We start from the raw sequence: 23,115 nt of genomic DNA on the forward strand, positions 1-23,115 counted from the left end.
TTTAATTGATCTGGGGTGGAGGTCAACTATTGGTATTTTCAAAAAGTCCAAGTGATTCTAATACATGGTCAGAATTGAGGAGCATTGATATAGCAGATGCTAGATAAAGCACAAAGAGAACTTAGGAGGACCAGGTAAAATTCACTTTGGAGGCAGGGCAGTAAGAGAATGACAGGTCCTAAGGGACCCAACTAGGTTATGATGGGCTGCTAGGGTAAAGGCTTTATATAGCACAGGCCAAGGATGGCAGGTGTCTGGAAGAAGAGTCATTGAAAGAGCAAGTTCTGCAGTGGGAGCTGGGCCAGCAGGCTCTCTGTCAGGCATGCTTTCCCATCACCTCCTTTTTCTCTTTACCTTGGATCCCATGTACAGTGCCTGGATTTCACGGTGTCGGGCAGCAGTCAGTTCTCCATAGAAGTGGGTGGTGAGGTAGTTGGCCAAGAAGTGAGAAGTGGCCAAGCTAGGGTGCTGGTCAAGAGATTGCTCCGTGACCTCAAGGCACATGGTGGGGTCAGGAATTCTCTGCAGGAGCTGTTGCAAGAGAAGGGTAGAAGAAAAGGTAGGCCTGTAGAAGAACTCTTAGTTTAGCCATATTTTGTTTGAGAAAGGAACACAGGTTTATTCATTTTGGATTAACCCCTTCTCCACACATTTTTCACCATCCCTGTGGCTTCACAATGATGGCTTTGATGGGACCAGAGTTCAGCAGGAGTCCTGGATCCAGCTGCCCATCTGGCACCTAATGCAGGGCTGGGCACCTTCTGCTCAAGATGGGATAAGAAGGGGCAGACCTGATATTGGGAAAGCTTTGTATAGGATTCAGCATGAACAGAGCTGTCTGATTTGACTAACCTTCCTGTCCTGCCCCGAAAGAGAAATGGGAAGAGTTGGAGACTTACTTTCAGAGCCTTTTCATGATCTCCTTTTTCTAGAAGGTGTAGAAGATGCTTTTGATGTAAGCTGATTAAGTGTTCTCTTGGAATAGGGTAGAGGCAGCCCCACTCCTCACACAGCCCATACTCCTGGAAGGAAACACACACACCTTCAATCCCTTTAAATTACTGCACTTGTCACTCATCCAGCTTCTGCCTGTTTTCTTCTCAGTAGTCTTGAGTCTACTAAAGCGCCAGGAGAGTTTGGTAAGTGCTGATGGGGACTTCACTATGGAATTACAGTGGGATCATAAACTCAAAGGACTGGAGTGGCAAGGTAAGTTATGAAAATGATTGAAGTGGGCTGACTGTTAATGCTATCATTCTCATCTTAGCTTTACCAGAAAAACAGATGACATACAGTGACTGACACTTGGTGTCAGCCCTGGGAGATACTAAGGAAGTGGGGAAGACTGAGAAGACAGTCCAGAGGAGACAGTTCCTACTCATTTCTGACTGTTGCCATATGAACAGGCAGGCCCAGGGTTGCCAGACTTTAAAAAACTCAAAAAAATTTTTTTTAATCAAAAATGTTTCCTACTTTAAAATGTTGGCAATGAAATCAGCATGAAAAAAATAAAAATTCTGCAGACCAATACTGCATGGGCCAAACAAACTTGCTGAGGGTTGGATTCCATCCATGTCCCCTTTGCTAGCTGCCCCCTAATTTGTGAACTCTGGATTAAAGTTTCAGAGAACGGAATTTCCAGGGCTTTGTTCAAGGATTCTAATGCAGTGGTATCTGCAATGACACCCCTTCCCCCAACTCTGCCTCAGGCCGCCTTCTTCAGGATGGTTCCTTGTTTCTCAGGCTACGTTAGTGCTCTGCCTGGACTCCCACCACAAGCTGGGCTTACTTCTGTCACTTGATATATCACCATCACCAAGGGATGTGTCTCACATTGTCCCCTTCCCAGAATGTGAGCTGCGCAAGGGCAAGGACTAAGCTTCATTATCTTTATTTCACCACCACCCAGCATAGTGGCAAATAATATGCAGTCAGTAAAGGTTTCCTGGATGAATGAACATCTGAATGAGCATTTCTACATTTTGAACTATGGCAAATCAGTTCCTTAAAAGGTAAATAAAAATCTATTTAGCACTCAAATGTCTAATAAAACACATGAAAAGATATTCAAGGTCATTAGTAATCAAGGAAATATGAATTAAAACAATGATGAGATACCATCCTACTGGCAAAAGGTAAAAGCTGAACAATACCAAAACTTAGAAAGGATATGGAGCAACAGAAACTGCGAGTGGCACAACTGAGCTGAGGAGCGATTTAGTAATATCTTAATAAAGGTGAGGATGTTCACGCCTGAGGACAGAGTAATTCCACTGCTGGGTGTGCCTTCTGTACCTAGTGTATACAGTGTAGAAAATCTCATGTATGAACACAAAGGTCATAGTGCAAAAGTGTCAACTGTATTACTCTCTATACTTGTCTGTATGTTGGCAAATTTCAAAAAAAAAAAAAAAGAGAAAAAAGAATGTGATGTAATTATAAAAAATTGTGTACCCTGACACATGGAAAGGGGTCTACACAACCAGCTAAGGAATTGCAACACTGAAAAGAGGAGGAAGGGGAATACCACCCAGGAAAATGGTACCTTTGCTTCTAGAATCATGTTCATGACAGTTGATGGGTCCTCAACACAACAGTTCCTCAGGGTCTGCCAGTCACACCACACGGGGGTATCCTGCAGACCTAGAATCTAGGGAAAGACAGGAAGCTATCAAACCTCACTGTAGCTTCTCCCTCCATGAACAAGTCACCAGAGCTTCCAGGGATGCGCTGTCCTTAGGTCTCTGTCCCAAAGTTAGGCTGTCAGAATTTGCCAGGAGACAGGAATAATTAGAGCAAATGGGGCAAAGATTGGAGAGGCAAGTGCATTCTCTGGAAGTATAATCAGGGAGCAGAGGCTGATTAGCGAGGCCAGAATTGGGGCCTTTCACTGGTGAGGACAATTCTCAGAGGCTTCTATGCTTTATAGTTTGTTCAGTTTTCTGGGGTCACTTGTCCCATGCTCCTCCATCTCAAAATTCTACTCAAGTTATTCTTCGGCTTGAATGCTCTGTGGGATCACCATTCAGGTAGCACTTTAGCTCTGCATGAAAACTGCTGAGGAAGAGTGGAAAAAAAACCTTCTCCACCTGCCATTTTCATTTTCCCTGGTGGGGCTCTGGACTCTGTTCAGTTCCAAGAGCACATGGAAAAATGAGCATATGTCTTATACTTGTCACATGGCTGTACCACCTAAATCTGTCTCCCTGAGCCTCTTGATCTTGACTATAACACATATCCCACAAGAACCTTTCACTTTTGAAACTGTCACTTTCATGCATCCTTTCAAAATAGCTTTTGAAATTTAGCTGAAATTTAAAACAATCTATAAAAAAGACATTACAGACATAAAACATACGCAAAGCTCAAATAGACATGTGAAAAGGCTTTGTGGACTGTGAAGCATCATTCCAGTGTTAATTTTGTTATTATTTTTATCCATGTTTGATGCATATATATTTAAAATTACAGGAGTAAATAAAACAGGAATGAGATAGGAGGCCTCCTCACTGTTCAGGTGAGAGCAGGAGCCAGATGCAGAGCAAAAGCCAGGCCTAGATTTTCTGTTCCTCAAAATCCACCACCATATGAGAAAAGGCTGGGGTTGGTAATAGGGTGAGAAGCTTATTTCCCTTCTCCTGATCTCAGGGCCCATACCTTCTGATACACCTGCAGCTCTGCCAGTTTTCTCCGTAGCTCACACTTTAGTGCATCTTGGACAGCTATGTCTGAAATGCAGTAGGCCAGGATCTCCAAGCACGACTCCAGTGGCCACCTGTTCACAAACTGTAGGGTTAGTCGACTTCTCAGAGATGCATCCTTCACAGCAAACAGGTACTGCCAACCTTCTTTGTCTACAAGATAAAAAGATGCCTAGAGGCAGCAAGCCTGGCCCAGACGAGCTCAAGATCCAGGTTACTTCTTAAGAGAAAGGCTGGGGCTGGCCCCGTGGCTGAGTGGTTAAGTTTGTGCGCTCCCCTTCAGTGGCCCAGGGTTTCGCCCATTTGGATCCTGGATGCAGACCTAGCACTGCTCATCAGGCCATGCTGAGGTGGTGTCCCACACAGCAGAACTAAAAAGACCTACAACTAGAATATACAACTATGTACTGGGGAGCTTTGGGGAGAAGAAGAGAAAAAAAAAAAAGGTTGGCAACAGATGTTAGCTCAAGGCCAATCTTAGGAAAAACAAAAAAGGGCTTCGTTTAGTTTCATAAAGCAGGAGCTTGGAGGATCCTTAAGATCCATCTGACTCTAACTAGTTTTTATACTTGGAACCATTATATGACAGGGAGAAATGCTCTACCCCTATGTTTCCCTTTATATAAACCTGATCATAGTCAGGAGGCTTTCAGAAGAGAGAGAAAGAGAAAAGAGAGGAGGAAGAAGAAGGGAGGAAGGAAGACAGAAGCACAGATGAAGCCCTCCATGTTCTGGCATGCTGCACATATGGCACTCTTTCAGACTCAACTGTCAGTGGAACTTTTAGTTTTCCCCATAATATCCACTCTGTGGCAGACATAACTACTTGAAAGTTGTTTCAGGTAAACTAGTTTCACTCCCTTGATATCATCTGCCATTACTACTTAATAGATCTCTCTCTCCCACACCCATTTCACAGAGCTGAAAAACACACCAAGCAATTAAGACAGCACAGCCAGTCAGTGGGTTTCTTCCCCTCTCAAGGGGGAATTTTCTCCTTTTCATGGGGCAGCCAACCCTCCTACCCATAAGCCATTCCCAACAGCACACCTGGCTCTTGCTCCCCCTAGTGGAGTTTTGTCGGTCACTGGCTCTCAACCCTGGTTACACACTGAAATCTCTTACCCAGCTTTCAAAGTAGAGATTGTCATGCAGGCCCACAGTCTGTTTTTATAAATAAAGTTTTATTAGAATATGGCCACGCTCATTTACGTATGTATCGGGTATGGCTGCTTTCATGCTATAATGGCAGAGTCGGGTAGTTGCAACCGAGACTGTATGGCTACAAAGCCCTTTACGGAAAAAGTTTGCTGACCTCTGTTTTCAAGTAAACACTTGCCTGACCCCTATCCTGGGCTTCTGGTGGTGAGGCTCAGATACTTGTAGTTCATAGACTTTTCCAACGATTCTGACACCCAGAGTAGAGAGCACAGGTCATGAGTGCCTGTTCTAAAGTTAGATGAACCTGGGTTCTAAGCTCTGCTCCACCACTTACTATCCTGAGCAAGTTTCCTATTCTCTGAGCCTTGGTCTCATCTCAGTATTGTGAGATTATAGTGGCACCTTTTTCTAGAGTTCTTGGGAGATCAAATACAATGATACACTCAGTGAATGCTAAATACTATTTCCACTGGTCAAGGGGAGGCAGAACTTTCTGCTCACCATATGCCGCAGCACAGCTCAGGACTGCATCCCGTATGCTGTTCAAGTCGTCCACGTCTCGCCCGTACACCTCAGTGAGCTGAAGGGCCCGGGGCCAATCTCTGGCCACCAGGGCTTCCTCGAAGGCCTCAGTGAGCACATCTAGGGCAGTGGGAGAATGCAGGCCCAGGAGGACAGTAGAGAGACTGGCCTGGCCACAGAGACTTGCTGCCAGACTCTGCCCCTGCTCAGACGATCCTTGTAAGGGCTCCCAGGCAGCCATAAGGGAGGCCTCAAGCATAGGGAACTGTTCTAGGAGGCGCTCACACTCCCGGGCTACTTGCTCTGCAGTCAGAGGCACCTCCCTGCGGCCACGAAGCTCCTTCCACGACAAGCTGGGCTTGGTGACCTTTGCCCCCCAGGAAACGCCCAGGCAGGCCACTGTAGCCAGCAGCTTTGAGCGGGACTTAAGGAAGGCCAAGGCAGAGGAGGTGAGGGCTGGGGGTGATGAACCCCTTGGGGAGGAGTGGGACTTTCTCTCTAATGTGGGATTCTCAGTTGGCTTTGGGGAGCTCAAGGTAGAAAGTGGGAGGTCCTCCAGGCAGTGGGAGGTGTGCAGCTGGGCCAAGGTGCCCAAGTGGGTCAGAAGGGATGATGTCTGCTGGCTTTGCCGGGATGAGCAAAGGGCAAGGGGCTCACAGCAGCAGTTGACGATGACCTGTGGCACACTCAGGCCGAGACCCTCTTGGGCCAGAAGGGCTGCCAGCCTGGAGAGAGAGAAGCACAGGGCATGTAAGGCCTGAGTGCATACATACCACCATTACCCAATCTCAGAATTTCTTTATGTTCACACAAGCAAATGTAAATGCAGGCTCTTTAATTGTTTCTCTCTCTTTTTTTCTGCACAAAGGTAGCCCATTAGGCACACTGCTCTGCCCTGTGGTTTGTAACTTAATAACATATCTGGGAGAGCTGTTCATATCCTTCTATAGAGGGGCCCATCATTTTTTTTTTTACAGCTACATATTATTCCATTATGTGGATGAATATAATTTAACTAGTCTTCTATTAGTAGACAATGGATTTTTCTGATCTGTTGATCTTACATATAAGGCTGTAATAAAATGATTGCACATACACCATTTTTCACATGTACAATCATGTGTCGCTTAACGATGGGGATACGTTCTGGGAAACGTGCTGTTAGGTGATTTCGTTGTTGTGCAAACAACATAGTGTGTACTTCACAAGCCTAGATGGTACAGCCTACCACACACCTTTCAGTACTAATCTTATGGGACTTGGCTTTTGGTATTAATCTTTTTTTTTTTTGAGGAAGATTAGCCCTGAGCTAACATCTGCTGCCAATTCTCCTCTTTTTGCTGAGGAAGACTGGCCCTGAACTAACATCTATGCCCATCTTCCTCTACTTTATATGTGGGACACCTGCCACAGCATGGCTTGACAAGCAGTGTGTAGGTCCACAGCCAGGATCCGAACCGGCAAACCCAGGGCTGCCGAGGCAGAATGTGCAAACTTAACCACTGTGCCACTGGGCTGGCCTCTGGTACTAATCTTGTGGGATCACCATTGTATATGCAGTCAGTCATTGACTGAAACATTATGCAGTGCATGACCATACAATAAAGCTGCAGGGTAAATTCCCCAATGTGGATTGCCAGGTCAAAGAGTATATGAATTTCTAATTTTAGTAGACTGCCTTCCCACAGGGGCTGTATCAATTTATATCCCATCAGCAATCTATGAGAATGCTTGTTTTCCTACAGCCTAACCAACTAATGTCTTATCAAATTTTCAGATTTTTACCTATTTATAAGTGAAGATTCACCAGTTAATTTTATATTTGTAACATAAATGTTAGAGGTGGCAAGTGGGAAAGAAATGAAGCACATGGAATTTTAACATAGCTGTATAAGATTAAATGCAAGTCAAGGGAAAAGTTGGGAAGAAATCTCCACTCTCTGTACTGAACCCAGGCACAGCCCCACTGAGCCCTTCGTTTCCTTGATGAAACAATTAGGAAGGCCCATGCTTGATTCCCACAGGGTGGCTCCTACCTGTCTGGGGGAACTTGTCGCTCAAGCAGGAGGTGTGACACCAGTTGGGATGAGCTCTGTTGCAGGAGAACAAAGGGATTTCCTACTTTGACCTCCACGCGATCTGCAAAGGTAAAGAAAGTGACCTTCGTTTGCACCACTGATTGCCACAGTTCAGAGACCTGTTGTCCAGAATCAATAAAAAAGTACTACAGTGTCAAAGCAAAGACTACATTGACATTTTCCAGGTAAAGGGTTTTCTCAACATGACCCTGACCACAAGTTTATGCTTTACCACTGCTCTAAAGACTTCCAACCACAGACAAACTTCAGTGGGCAGATCTAGCCACAAAAAGCTCATCCTGCTCTCTTCAACATGACTGAAGTGCATGCAGTACTTGCTCTGTGGACTCAAGTAAGACTCTAGGACTCATATCAGAGACTTGGTTCCTCTGCTGAATCCTCATATCCACAATGGACTGAAGGTCTGAGACAGGTATTTTTGTATCATCAATGCCACTGAAATTCATTGAGTACTCCCATGTGATGTACAACTGTACTACACACTGGGGAGACAAAGATGAAGAAAACAGAGAGGAATGACAGGACCTTGTAAATCTAGTGCCGTTGGCTACTGCTGTACCCAGAACCTCTTACTTGAGCACCTTCCTCTTCCTTGCCCTAAACACTTGGAGGCCAGTCATGACTCTATTTCCTCTTTCTTGCTACTTACCAGGCTCAGAGCTCAAGCTCCGAAGAAGAACTGCAGCCAGGGTGCTACAGTAGCTGAAGAAGGTGCCCAGGTAGTCAGTTTGCCTGCTGCCTGCTGGGGTGTGTTTGCCCAGGTTCTTCTGAAGGAGCTGAGTCTGGATATGCACAGGGTGGTTCTCTGCCTCCAGAGCTTTCTGGGCCACCTGTTCCACCAGGGAAGAGAGTGGAGTACTCCTGGGCTCTGAGAGGAGTTAGGAAAGGAGAAGGGATGTAGGCTTTAGTCTCTGCATCCAGTTTTGTGACAATTTCAAACATAATATGTGAACTGGGCCTCGGTACACTGCCTGGGGCATCCTATAGCCTGGGTGTTACACTTACAAGGCAGCTATAAAATCCTAAGTTGGTTTTCTGTACAAGTGATTCTCAGCCAGCACGAGCTTTGAGTCTGGAGAAATCAGGGTGAATAGTTCTGTTTTCCACCCCAGTGTCTCTGGGGTGGAATGGCTTTATAAAGGTCATAGCAATCTTTTGGGGAAGGGTTGATAAACATTTACTGAGTACCTTCTGCGTATATTTCTCATTAGGAATGAGAAAAACATATAGCTAATGGAGTGTTAAGCATCCCTTCACTTGAAGGGCGGGGAAACAGGTGGAATTAGTTATGAGACATGCCCGGCTAACTAGAGGGCTGGTAGAGCCCAGTTCTGGAGTCTTAAGCCTCTGCTCCTTCACTCTTGGCTGTTTCCTCTCCCCATTTCAGCCCTCAACTGCTCCCAAGCTGTCAGGTCCACACCTGGCAGCTCCAGTGCTTCTCTCAGTGACTGAAGGACCTGATCCAGCTGCTGGGAGTGGGTGGTGTGGCTGGCAACACAGTCCTCAGTCAGGCTGGGCCAACACATCTGAAGAAGCTCAGCAATACTGCACCGTGGAAGGCTTCCTCCTTTTTCTTCTACACTCTCTATGGAAAGCAAAGGAGAAAGAAAACATGAAGTCCGACGCTGGCCTAAGATTCCAAGTCCAGGAGAAAAAAAAAGGGAGAAAAGCAACTCACCTGATTTAGTTTGTCCGGCTGACACAAGTGGATAATTGAGAATCTTGCTGATTTGCTGAAGAACAACCGGAAAACCTCGAATGCCGTCAGCATTGAGGAGTACGTGGTCTAGCCGTCGACCTGGAAAGAGATGAAGGAAGACAGAACGCAGAAGAAATAAGGTACATTCAGAGATTGATACTCAGTCCTCTAGTCACTTGTAAAGTTTTATCTTCTCCAATACTAAGGAGGAAATAAATGCCGCGCCATTTGGGGTGAAAACCAGCATACCTCACTTATTCCATGCCTGAGGTTCAAGGGGTAACTCGGGCAAGATGCCCCAGCTGTCAACAGCAGCAGACCCAGAGCCTCTGGCGCTCCTATGGAATTGCTATCCCAAGCCACTCAGGCACTTCTTGTGGATTTGCCTCAGTACTGCCCTCAGCCGAGAGCTTGAGCTGGGATCCCATGCGTCTTCTCTAATTGCTTTCAGTGGTGTCTTGACACCCTGACTAGATTTTAAACAACTCTATGGACAGAGATTATTCCTTATACCCCTCCTGTACCCCTATATACTTGGGATGATCTGGAAACACAGTAGGTACTAAATTAATTCCTAATTGATTGACACGAAATCGTGTCAGCTATTAATAGCTTGGATAATATCTCTGTTCATTTTAGAAAATAAGTACTAGACGAGAGGGAGGGAAATTGGTAAAAAATAGCATTGTGTACACCACAGTATACTTTCTGGGATGGATTATGTGAACATTAAGGGAATTTTAAATCAACGGCTCAGAAGTGACTTGGAGGGGTGCCCAGAAATGAGTTAACATGGGAGGCCTGAGACTGCTGTCCTTAGAAAGGGCTGCTTGCAAGGTTGGCCCCTGGCTGGTGTCTGCAAACTTAATGGCCAATGGTTTCCTACACTGACAGAAAACTTTCCCTAAATGATGAGAGTGGTTTACTGTGCCTGCACTGTTTGTACAATGTGGTTTATATGAACATGTGCCTTCCTTCTGAGAGTCTGGAATTTTGGTTCATGCTGGGCAGAGGGTGCCTTTGTTACCAGCCCCCAGTAAAAACCTTGAACATTGGGTCTCTAATGAACTTCCCTATAGACAACACTTCACACTTGTCACAACTCATTGCTGGAGGAATTAAGCCCATCCTGTGTGACTCCACTGAAAGAGGACTCTTGGAAGCTTGTGCCTGGTTTCCTCCAGACTTCACCCCAAGAGCCTTTGCCCCTTGCTGATTTTGCTTTTAGACTTTTGCTGAAATAAATCTTAGCCATGATATGAGTATGACTATACGCTGAGTCCTGTGAGTTCCCCTAGTGAATCACTGAATCTAGAGGTGGCTATTCATATCATAACCTATTCACCATTCCGCCCTCCACATTACTGAGAAGGAACATGCTGCTTTCTCCCTCACTGGTCAGTCCTTCCAAGGTCTGGTGTGTGTAATCAAGGATGGGCTGCGAGTGGAACTTTGCCTAATTCTTTCTTCGTATTCCTCTACCTTCATTCCTCCAAGAATTCCACATACACATTCTGGGATATTATTAACCTCAATGAACAATCCTCCCTTCAACTGTGATCCCCTAAATTTTCCCTTAACCTGGTTTGCAAACTTGAGACTGTCCCAGGTTTTAGGCTAAGTGGGTTTCACCCAGGAGGGGGCAGGCAGTCTAAAGGTACAAATTCCATTTATACCATTTTTGCATAGGTATTTCCCCCTTGAATTTATCAATAAACCAGAAAACAATCTCCCCAATGGTTGCAGACTGCTACACCTATTCAGAAGGCAAGTCTCTCAACAGACTGGATTTATGCTATCAGACTGGGCATGAGGAAATTAACTAATAATCCCTTCTCCCTGCCCCTCCTGCCCCAAAAAGTCCTTCCTTCTTGCACAATTTATCCAGTATCTCAGAACCCAGCTCCTCACTTGAGAATTAAGGGCTGAAACTAAAGCAGCCCACTCACCCCGGCTCTCAAGGCTGCTGTTTAGACGTCGCTCGGCTGTTTCTAAGAGCTGCTTGCAGGTTTTCCAGAGCTGGCACTGAGAGCAAGCTAGGTCGAATGCAGCCATGGCAGGGGGACTCAGGTCCTCCAGGACCTCTCTCAGCGGGGCAGTGGGCTCTATCAGGGTACTGCTTATCCAAAAGTCCTCCTGGAGCATGGGGATGGGGTCCCCAGAGGCGCTGAGCAGCTTGTCGGTCACATCAGAGATGGAGTAAAATACCATCCCTGGACACCCAGCAGTGGAGTAAAAAGTAAGAGTTAGTTAAAAGGATTCTAACTACCATTTTTATCATGAAAAGTAGTTATTTATTTTATTTATTTTGTGAGGAAGATTTGCCCTAAGATCCGTTGCCAATCCTCTTTTTTTTGTTGTTTGAGGAAGATTAGCCCTGAGCTAATATCTGTGCCAATCTTCCTCTACTTTGTATGTGGGATGCCTCCACAGTATGGCTGATGAGCGGAGTAGGTCCGCACCTGGGATCTGAACCCACGAACCTGGGCTGCCGAAGTGGAGCACATGGAACTTTAACCACTCGGCCACAGGGTTGGCCCCCGAAAAGTACTTATTTAAAAAATGTCTGAGGTCCTTCTGCATAGGATATCATCCATGCACATCAGAACCATCATTACAGCCCCAACGGTGTGGAAAGGAAAACCAAGAGAAACTCAGAATGGTTGAGATGATGAGGGCTTCTTTCAAATAGGATCTAAAAATAGGTAGGGAAAGAATGAGGTGGATCTGTGTATGCTAATTGGAAAAGATCTCTAAAATACACTGCTAGGGCTGGCCCCGTGGCCGAGTGGTTAAGTTCACGCACTCCGCTGTAGGAGGCCCAGTGTTTCGTTGGTTCAAATCCTGGGCGCGGACATGGCACTGCTCATCAAGCCACGCTGAGGCAGCGTCCCACATGCCACAACTAGAAGGACCCACAACGAAGAATATACAACTATGTACTGGGGGGCTTTGGGGAGAAAAAGGAAAAAAAAAAAATCTAAAAAAAAAATAATAAAATACGCCGCTATAAAAGCAAGGTAGTAAACAGTACTTGTTGTAAAAGCCCATTTATATTAAAAACAAGAAGGATGTACATGTTTTCTTTTGAATAGGTACAGAAATATACCTGGGAGAATACAGAAGGAGCAACGTGTGAGGGTACTTGATGTATAGAGCCTAGACCAGTAACAGACGAAACGTGGGACAAGATTCCACTTTCAAGACATAGTGAGAGGATGATCTTTTTTGACGTGCAGCCAAGGTTGGGAATTGAGACCTGTGAATCCCAGGCCCCAGGTGCTACATACAACATCTTCACTTTACGGAAAAGTAAAAGAATACTTTTATCCTTGCTTTATCCTTGAATAATTACATGGGAAAGAAAGAAACTCCAAACCATTTCCTAAAGCCCAAGATAGTGGCCATCAACACACATGGTGGCACTAGCATTCACACCCTTCAGTTTAAGTTACATAGGTCAAGCTTAACGGGACAGCTCCAGTGGCAAGTACGTGACCACGGTGGACAGGGAAGCTGGGCACATCTAGAAACCGATTCTGAACGTTAGGATAGCTGTTCTGTCAGGCATGTGTTCTGCTCTGGATTTCTGCTCACCTTCATGATGAGCCTCTGATTTGGGCGGCTTTTCCCCTGATACCCTTCTCCCCCAGCTACCTCACCATCTATGGTGGCAAAAGAGATTCCTGACCTGCCGCAGCAGCGCTGCCAATAGCCTGTAGAGTTGAGCGGCCACTGCCTGTTCTTCGAATGGTGCTGCTACCCCCGTCTGAGTTCTGGTTTTCAATCTTGTGCTCTACTCGGGCCAGCTCCTGGATCACCTCCTGGTAGCGTTCCACGAACATCAGTTCCCCTGAGCTGGGCGAGGACTTGAGGTTGAACATGAATACCACCTGTCACAGGAGAGGAAGGAGTGTGGGTTGTGGTGGGCCCGCTGCGTTGAGGAATGTCTAGAGATATGAGATCTTGCCAAAGACTAGACTATGGTCCTCAGACATCTGCTTTGTAGGGTGGAAGAGCACTGAACATTCAAAAAGAAGACCAAATATAGAAATAACTCATAGAACTCAGCAAGAAAGCCACCAAAGCCCCAGTAGAAAATAGGCAAAAGATGTGGGCAATTTCAAAGAGAAAATACATATGACTAACACATCAAAGAAAAATGTTTTCCCTTATCAGTAATCCAGGGAATTTATGTAACATTAATATCATTTTGCATGTAGCACAATGACAAAGTGTAAAAATAAACCCTCAGTGGGTAGTGGTAGAATGAAGTGTCACAACCTGTTTTGAAAAGCAATTTGGCAATTTATAAAGCTTTAAAAACCTGTATAATCTTTAACTCAGTAATTTTTATGAGAACCTTTCTTTTTTTTTTTTTTTTTTGAGGAAGATTAGCCCTGAGCTAACTACTGACAGTCCTCTTTTTTTTTTTTTTTGCTCAGGAAGCCTGGACCTGAGCTAACATCCATGCCCATCTTCCTCTACTTTATATGTGGGACGCCTACCACAGCATGGCATGCCAAGTGGTGCCATGTCTGCACCCGGGATTTGAACCGGCAAACCCCGAGTGGAACATGCACACTTAACTGCTGCGCCACCAGGCTGGCCCCTATGAGAACCTTTCTTAAGGAAATGATTCAAAAGGCTTAATACCTAAAGGTGATAATCTTGCCACTATTTATTACAACTATTACAAGGTTGAAAATAATCTAAATGTTGAGTAACAGGGGAATGGTCAAATGTACCTACTTGATCAGATTTTATAAGGTCACTAAAATCAGTTCCAAGGCAAATGCTTATATTATAATATGAAAAAGGCACATATAAAGGTCTAGAATCAAAATAATCTCTACTATACAAAAGTCATATATATCTTTGAAAAATATTGGCAAAAATATACTTTATCTTTAATATTGATTGATCTGGACGATAGATTTAAAAACAATTTTATTTTCTTGTTACTACTTTTTGGTATTTTCTTATAATACACACAACTGACTCTGTAACCAGGTTTAAAAAATAAAGCTTTTATTAAAAAAAGAAAAGATAAAAGCCTCAGGAAAGGAAAAGACGGTGAGGACATTTAGGGGTAAAGCATCGGGCAGTTCACAGCTGACTTCCTCTGGATGTGGGTGTAAGAAAGGCTGGCAAGGGTCCTATCCTCCCCAAAGGGTCAGAATTATCATTATCATTAAAGTATAGGATCTAAAAGGATCAGGGGAACTTAAGCAAAGATTATCCCATCACCTAGATTTCTCCATGATCTCAACAATGGACCTCACATGAAAGGAAAATTCTGACCTACATGTTAAAGGACCAGCACAAGTGTCATAAATATATTCAGAGAGTTATATAGATAGATAGAAATATATCCAAAAAATTATAATACTAGGCTTTTATGCTATTAAATTTAAGCAATAGAAGATTCTTGCATTTCTCACAGCTTGTACATAATCCTTTTAACATTCCCATGAGGTAGGACGAGCAGGTATTACATTTAACTCCAATTTTCAAACGAGGACATCAAAGCTCAGAGAGGGTAAGAATCTTTCTGATTTCTACTCCATGCACTTTTCCCTCTAGAACATGAACACTCTAGCTTGCTAGACCCCTATACTTCTTACATATTGAACTGGCATTTAGTTACTATTAAAAATTGTCTGCATCATAAATTATAACTATATAAAAACATGTATGTATTCAGAGAAGAAGTACAAGGAAAGAAACAAAAATATTTCCATGTTTTGAAGTGGTGGGATTGTGGCCGAATATTTTCTATTATCTTGTTAAAACACTGTTTATATTAAGAAAACAAGCAGATGATTCAACAGCTTAAATCCCCTCCAGGCTGGGTCTTGAAATCCACAATGCTGAAGACTGGGCTTGGTACATGGAAACTTTCTCCTGCAGAAGGAGGATGTGGTCCCTTAAGGGCTCCCGAGTGGCTCTGCTTGCACATGCATCTAGATTTACCTGAGGCCCAGCGGGCTCCAGTTAGCTACGGGCTGACTCCGTGAGGAGGTATGGCCGCACAAGCACTCTCCTCACCTGATGGGCTTCTGCAAAGTTCCCCCGGAGGATGCAGGATGCCAGCAGAGACTCAGGTGGGGAGAACATCATGGGGATGAGCGAACTTTGAGGCTGGGGCTGTAACCTGCCATCCAGCTCATTCCTCCCAGACACAGTGCTCAGACTTCCCTCTGTTGGGATGCAAGAATGCAGGGGGCAAAGGAAGCAACAGAAATTGAGGAAAAACTATACTGCTGTCACCTCCCGCCAAACTCCTATCTCCTCAAAGTCCTTCTCTAAAAGGTCTGTAAATGGTCTTTATTTTTCCTTAACTGAAGGGAAACCTATACTATCATCTTTGAGTATGAGACTTTCATACCAACTACCTTCCTTGGGCATTCACCCATTTTTCTCTGCTGATGGGCAACTCAACTGACAGCGAGACAGCCCCTTCTCTTTTCCCCACTGAAATATCTCTGGCCAGCTGCAGAACCAACCTTCCTGAACGCAGGCATGAAGTGCTCAGTCTGGGTTTTCACACCATGGTTTATGGCAACTCTTATCAGGGCAAAGCTGCTTGAAGTTGGCCACTGGTTGGGACCCCCATACCTGAAGTACTTGTGCTCAGGTCACTACTCGTACTTTCCAGGGATGGATTGGAACCTCTGTCCCGGCCATCTAGAAGTATTAAGAAGAGAGAAAATCAACCACCAATGCCTCACAGTGTAGAAAGTGAGAAGTTGGCTTGAAGGCCAAGATCTAGGTAGTTAGTGAGTGGATAATGGGTAACTGCTACACTTGCTGCTCCTTCTACAGCAAAAGGCAAGGTCCTAAGGACCAAAGGTGAGGGCTGTACTTAATAGGCCCCGTGCGCATCTGGGTAGTAGCTTATACCAGTGGTTTCCAACCTCTGGTCTCAGAGCCTCAGGAGCTTTCAAGTTATTTCTAGGAGTCAGCGACCCCCATCTGCTCACTAAGCACTGTCAAAGTCTGAAAAAAGAAAAGCACAACTATTATGACCAGGAAGAAGGAGGGTGCAAAGGAGCATCACAAAATTTTCTGACAAAGAAAAAGTTGTCCTCACACTTAAAAACGTAGGGAACCAAAGTATAAGAACTGGTCTGCCAAAGACCACAATATTTAAAGGCCCGGAGGAAAAGCTTCTCAAGGCCTGCTTTCCTGATGAGCTAGGGCTTGCGATGGAGGCTTATTAGTCCTTATTGTGGGATTCAAGGGCGATATTGGCCCTGTGCGAGGGAGTCTCCTTGGCTCACTGTTTGGAAAGGAACAGACAGAAAGGAAACAGAAGAAGGATTGTACATTCTTGGGCTGGATGGCTCAAGTGGATGCAAACTGTGCTTTCTGACTCAAAACAATTAATTGAGCAGCTTAAGGGCCTTAGCAACTCAACGTTGAAGTTTTCCAGGTCTCTCTCACGGTATCCTCCACCATCCCCAGTATGCTTACTTTTCTCATTGCCACTTAGCTGGAACTTACTCATTCTTTTGAGCTTGGTTCAAGAGTCAACTCTTCCATAAAAGCTGTTTCCCTGATCTCTGGAGGCTATGCTGATCTCTCCTTCTAAGAGACTTCTGTTTCCAGGCAGTCCCTCAGTGCAGTTGAAGTTTTTTATGTATACTGTCTTTGCAGGTAAATTATAAATTCCTTGAAGGCAAAGTCCTGGTTTATGACTCATTCACCTCCCTCAAGATACCTAGTATTGTTTAGCACATAAGACAAATCTTACAAATTCCCTGTTAATTATTTAAAAATGACACCAAAAGCCATAATGGAAATTTGATTATCTAAAAATTTAATACTCCTGTGTAATGCTCCTGTATTAAACTCCTTAACAAAAACTCATAATCAAAGTCAAAAGACAAAATGGAGAAAAAATTGTAGTACATAATGACAGAATAATTTCCTTAATATATAAAGAGTTTCCTACAATTCAACAAAAAAGACAAACCAATAGAAAATGTGGATCTTAGACATGAAAAGGCAGCTCACAGAAAAATATAAATGGCCAACAAATATGTGAAAAGATATTCAATCTTAAACTAAAAATTAATATTAAAACAATGACACACCAGTACTATATTAATCATATTGGCAAAGATTTTTAAAAATCTGATACTACTTGTTTTTGACGAATGTATGTGCAAATAGGCACTCATATACAGTTGGTGAGAATGTAAATTGGTCTACCTTCTTTTTAGGCAATTTGGTAATATCTATGTTTTATGTCCACATTCCTTTGACCTTCTATTCTACCACCAGGGACTTATCCTATAGATATACTCACAAGTATGCAAAGACATATGAGCAAGGTTGTTTACTGTGGCATTGTTTATAAAAATAAAAAACTGGAAACAATTTAAATGTCCACAAAAGGATACATATGACAATGGAATACTAAGCAACCTTTAAAATAGTAAGTGGAAAAAAGTAAGTTCTCAATATATAGTATGCTACATTTGTATGTATAAAAGGATATAAGTAAAAAGAGGAAGCCACAGTTCTCAACATATATCGTACATATAGTATGGTGCATCTGTACATATAAAATTATATATGCTTGTATTACATGGAAAGTTTCTGGAAGGAAACTACTAGCAAGAGTTACCTTGGGGGGTGAGACTAGGCTGATCTTAGATCACTTTTGTTTGTCTGTTTGGACCACGTACTTTATCTTAAAGAATATTAGACAAGTGGCAGTATACCGCTTGCCTGGTGCATGGGAACGAGGCATGGGGAGAGCTCTTCAGATTACCTGCCCGGCTCCTTCTTGTCCGACGACCCCGGCGGAGACTGGGGTGCCGTGTGGCAACAGGCCGGTATCTTCGGGAAGGTTGCTCCTCTGGAAGAGCAGATCCAATGGGTCATACGAGAGATTAATCAATTTTGATTTGACTTACCTCCTGGGGCAACAGGTAGGGGAAGATTTGGACTGAGGTCTGAGACATGGTTGTGCTACTGGTTACTATGGTGATATGCCCTGAGTTAATGGTGTGACTCCCATGCACTCTTCGCTTTCCCACGTAACTGGGAGTTTTCTCCCTCCCACTTTCTGCTATCCCTCCCACCAGTTCTGCTATCTTTTCTCACCTGAGCCCTGGTTGCTTGTTACCACCTTGTATCTCCACTGGGCCTCAGAGACAACCTTGGAAAACCGGTGCAGGCGGCTCGGCAGTCCATCTCTGCTTCCCGAGCAGCTCTGGCCTTCTAGCAGCTTTGGGTTTTCAGGGAGGTTATGGCTGCTGAGCTCATCCAGCTGCTCCTGGAGAAGCCTGAGGAAGGCCCCTATTGCAAATTCATCAGCTAGGAACCCAGTGATACCACTAGTAAAGTGCTTTAGGTCCAAAAAGCTGTGCCCTTGAGGCCCTGGGGAACTGTCTTTTGGCTCTGTCTTCAGACAGCTTGGAATGGTACAAGGAAGGCTCCTGGAGACTCCCAGGGAAGCCCGTTCTGACTTCCTCTCAGGCTGTGCTATGTGCTGAGGGCTCTCTGATGGGGACCTCAAGCCCAACTGGCCCTTCCCCTCAATGTCATCATCCTCAGCATAGTCCTCAGGCAGGTGAGGCTCTGGGTGAAGATCGGCAGAGGTGAGAAGGAGCAATGAGAAGATGTTTTCTAGAAGTTCCAGGCACAAAGAGTCAGGAATACTGCACAGATACTGTTGACACCTGGCCAGGTATGTTGAGAAGAGCCTTGAAGCACCTAAAGAAGCATGGTGAAGAGAAGAGGAGAGAAAGAGAAGAAAAGAGAGAAAATGCAAATATTAGAAAAAATACTTGCCAGACTCAAACCTTCTCACAACTTTAGCTCATTTATTTATTTTTTAATGACTAAGGGAAAGGTGGTTACAGTCAGAAGAATAAGAGACTATTCAGCCATGTCTTTTCATGATTTGCAGAAAGATTTTGCTACCCTAACTAAAAGTACAGATAAGCGAACATTCATTATTTTGTTTCTGCTTTTTAAATATTACATTTATTCCTCATCTTTGAGAAGCACTCCATATTTCAGTTCCTCGAATGAAGGTAGCATGGGACCCCGGACACCTCAATTCTATTTTCACTCATTGTTACACTAAAGGTGATCACAGGCTACCCAGATCTTTTAAGAAATACTCGCTGGTCAAAAAATGACCATGCTCAGAGGTGAAGATCAATTCTGAAGCTACAAGGGAGAGATAACTGACCACTAGTCGCAGAAGGCAAGCTAAGGAATTATAAGTTTATTAAGAAAAATGAGAGGTTAGGATATTAGGTTGGTATCTTTCACATGGTAGGATGGGAAATCGACTTAGACTTAAAAAAATGAAACAGAACAGAAACATAATCAAGAACATGCCCTTTGGAAGGGTAAGTATTATTTCTCAAAACATTTCAATTTAAGTATCACTTATATACACATATACACATACATATATAAAGACACAAATTACATCCCTAGGTGCAAACTGGAGTGTGATGTGAAACGCTATTTTTACTGTGGATTGTAATTAAAAAAAAGCATTTAGAAAACACTGCACTATGGGGCTGGCCCCGTGGCCGAGTGGTTAAGTTCGCGCGCTCCGCTGCAGACGGCCCAGTGTTTCGTTGGTTCGAATCCTGGGCGCAGACATGGCACTGCTCATCAGACCACGCTGAGGCAGCATCCCACATGCCACAACTAGAAGGACCCACAATGAAGAATATACAACTATGTACTGGGGGGCTTTGGGGAGAAAAAGGAAAAAATAAAATCTTTAAAAAAAAAAAAGTGACCTTTAAAAAAAAAAAAAAAAAAGAAAACACTGCACTAGGTGATCAGACTCCATTAGAACTTAGGCAAACCACTTGCTTTCTCTGTGTCCCTTTGATTCATGGAGGCTGATAAATGGATGAAAATATTCCTGGGCATAATGAAACCAAGGCCACTACGCCCAATCCTGGTGGAAAAGGGCTCTCACACAAAGAATTCACTGGGACAGGGTATTACCAGCTTCCGCCAAGGATGAGGGGGAAACACTGTACCTGGGGAGGGGAGAGCATCACTCGTGGGCTCCACAGCTGACGCCAGGTCCTCAGAGGGACTGTCTTTGCATTCCTGGCACTGGGAGTGCTGGTGCGAGTTCACACAGAGGGCATAGATGGCATACTTCATGGCACAGAAGCTCCGGTAGAGTGTCAGGTTCTGGCACTGGCTGAGGTGCTCAGGGGCCAGGGTATCTGCCGAATCTGAATTGTAGAGGGAAATACGCAGAACTTCAGAGCTGATTCTTTCAGGCATGGGCTGCAAGTACGGCTGAAGCAGAGAGCTGCCGCACTTCTAGGTCCCTAAGTGCTCTCACCCTTTCTCCTTCCTGTCAGTTTGACCACCATCCCTTCCAGGCCTTCTCCTCTGGTCAACGTCAACCTTCAGTCCCTTCCACTTCCTTTTCCCCACCACCCTCCCTTCTCCATGTCTGTTCGACACAGCCCTCATGGCTTTTTAATAGGTCTTTTTCTTATATTTCTTAAAATACTTGTTTTTCCTTTGCTAAAAAATCAAAACTTAGAGCAAATGTTTAGTCTACCTAGTACCACATTATCCAAAAGGTAGACTTAAAATGTATCTAGATTGAGTGATGAGAGGAAAGGCAACAGAAACTTTTTTAAAAAAGATGTGATACTTTTAAGAAGGGGCCAGCCCTGTGGCCGCGTGGTTAAGTTCTCATCCTCCACTTTGGTGGCCCAGGGTTTGCCAGTTCAGATCCTGGGCACGGACCTAGCACTGCTCATCAGGCCATGCTGAGGTGGCGTCCCACATAGCAGAACTGGCAGGACCTGCAACTAGCATATACAACCATGTGCTGGGGGGCTTGGGAAGAAGAAGGGAAAAAGAAAAATGAAGATTGGCAACAGAAGTTAGCTCAGGGCCAAGCTTTAAAAAAAAAAAAAAGAAAGCACTGAAGCAGACATCATGGGGAAAAAAAATCACAAACTCTTTTGAAATTCCTTGTACTTGTTTAATAATTTATAATTTCTCATTTAAAATTTTTTTTTAACTTTAGGAGGGAGGGCACCATAATCTTTACAGGGTCTCTAGATATCTAAATCTGGCCCTAATTCTTTCCATAACAAAAGAACAATCTGCTCAAAAAAAGAAGCATTAAATGTAGTAAAGCAAAAAGAAGAAAAAAAATCACCCATGATCCTACCAGCTAAACACAATCACTGTAACATTCTGGTTTAACCCCTTTGGTAGTTTTGCATGTGTGTGTGTGTGAATGGTTAAGTTACATATAATGACATTCTCTAAACGATTTCATTTTCCTACTTCTTAACCCATTATAGGAAAAGCATTTGATTATATTTCTTCATAAACTAAATTTCTGATGGCTGCATTTGTCCTACTGAGTGAATCCCTCACTCAGGCAAATTCCTCTTGGGCAGGACTGGGCATTGCAGTAGTTAGGAATGTTTTGCTACTAGGATGCTGCAATAAACCCCTTTAATACAGGCTTCCTAGTGATTACTTCTTCTAGGAAGCTCAGCCTTGCCAAGGTCAGGGTAAGAAGCAGAATGAGACCAATATGGTTCTATGCTCCTGGCCTCTACATGGCATTACGCCCAGGCCCAGGACCTGCAAGTACTTGCACCAGCCTGAGAGGGATTGGCTCCTTAAATTTTGTATTCTACATGCTTCTCTTGCCTCATCCTAGTCCCAGCCCTATTAATGTTCCTCTTTGCCTTTTCCAAGTTTAAATTCTAAGTGTGTCTTGGTGGGTCACAGGGATCAGACATAAAATACTTCTTTGAAAGCCTTTTGTACTTGTATGTAGAAAACAGAGAGCTCCACTTCCCTTTAGGAAATCTGCTAAACAAGTTGCCTATCTCTCCAGAAAAAAAATAGAATGTAGTAACACCGGTTTTCCAATTAGTGGTAGGTCCTTCTTAAAAGGAAATCAAAGCAATATCTAGGCTGAGAAACATCTACTGCTATATGAGAACATTTGTTTCTCTCACGGGTAAGTGTCCCTGGCCCGCATGGCAGATTGTGACTACACTACGATATGACTTTTGAGAGCAAAAAGAGCTTGTTAATGGAGACTTGAATTTTAAGCAAAGATCTAAAGTTAAAACAAGGCTTTGCTATTGTTTTAGGCAAGTCTTTCTTCTAAACCCCTTTATCTGATAAGGAGAGTATCAAGAAAATATGGGAGTGAAGGAAGGCACAAAATGTACTATGAAAAAGTTTATGAAGCGTGGAAAGACTCATCAAGACTTTGCATAAACACTGCCAATGACAATGTGGCAAATTCAGAGGACATTTCCTAATTCTGTTTCATCGGAAAGAAGGCATGCTAGTGGTTCTGAGATGGTTCCATGAGGACAAGGGTTCTTATGGGACTGTGCTCACAGGATTCCGTACACCACACCAAGAAAGGGAAGGAATGCCCCTACATCCTATAATCTGATGGAAGCAAACAGCAGTAATTTAGAGGGCACCTGCTGGATGACTCATCCTGACAGATCCCAGGAATCACATCTAGATAAATCTTGTGCTGGAAGAAACATGTGTAAGATTGTCCTAAGAGAGAACCCTGAAAGTCACTCCATCATCAACTCACCATGCTGTTGCTGGGGGTCCCTGGCTGGCACCTTTTGTAGGAGCTTGAGAACATCTTCCTCCCTGAGGGCTGGAAGGTTTGTAAGGTGATGGAGAGAGTAGAGCACTGAGTGGCTGTCTCCACCATGTAAATGACACAAGAGATCTCTCTTTGGTATGGGGTTGCTGAAAGAGACAGTTGGGAGGATGGAAGGGAAGGCAATTTATACAATTGCTCTGAGAAAGACCAAGCTTGATTTCCTCTTGTGCTTTCTCTCTGGCCCATAACACCGCAGGTATCACTTCCCCAAATACTAAATTTCAGTTGGTCTAGGATAGAGCA

The 23,115-nt window shown here is 44.0% G+C and overlaps 1 protein-coding gene across 2 annotated transcripts in view; it reads right to left on the reverse strand.

Annotated features, from left to right (window-relative positions):
• The window catches only part of ZFYVE26 (zinc finger FYVE-type containing 26), a 62,695-nt gene that overhangs the window by 27,757 nt on the left and 11,823 nt on the right, over positions 1-23,115 (reverse strand). For both annotated transcript variants that reach the window (XR_011532976.1, XM_070594105.1), the window contains exons 9-25: positions 22,795-22,958; positions 20,216-20,419; positions 18,303-18,914; positions 17,968-18,054; positions 15,804-15,872; positions 15,234-15,385; positions 12,874-13,075; positions 11,132-11,395; positions 9,162-9,281; positions 8,904-9,068; positions 8,133-8,351; positions 7,421-7,523; positions 5,364-6,109; positions 3,658-3,854; positions 2,546-2,650; positions 900-1,022; positions 355-531 (exon numbers count right to left, since the gene is read on the reverse strand). Coding sequence is in view for 1 of the 2 variants with exons in the window: in XM_070594105.1 (XP_070450206.1) it covers positions 355-531; positions 900-1,022; positions 2,546-2,650; positions 3,658-3,854; positions 5,364-6,109; positions 7,421-7,523; positions 8,133-8,351; positions 8,904-9,068; positions 9,162-9,281; positions 11,132-11,395; positions 12,874-13,075; positions 15,234-15,385; positions 15,804-15,872; positions 17,968-18,054; positions 18,303-18,914; positions 20,216-20,419; positions 22,795-22,958 (3,709 nt within the window). In the remaining variant the exon portion in view is untranslated. The remainder of the gene's footprint in view (positions 1-354; positions 532-899; positions 1,023-2,545; positions 2,651-3,657; positions 3,855-5,363; positions 6,110-7,420; positions 7,524-8,132; positions 8,352-8,903; positions 9,069-9,161; positions 9,282-11,131; positions 11,396-12,873; positions 13,076-15,233; positions 15,386-15,803; positions 15,873-17,967; positions 18,055-18,302; positions 18,915-20,215; positions 20,420-22,794; positions 22,959-23,115) is intronic.

This window comes from Equus przewalskii, chromosome 25 (assembly GCF_037783145.1).
Source record: "Equus przewalskii isolate Varuska chromosome 25, EquPr2, whole genome shotgun sequence".
NCBI classification, from domain to species: Eukaryota; Metazoa; Chordata; class Mammalia; order Perissodactyla; family Equidae; genus Equus; species Equus przewalskii.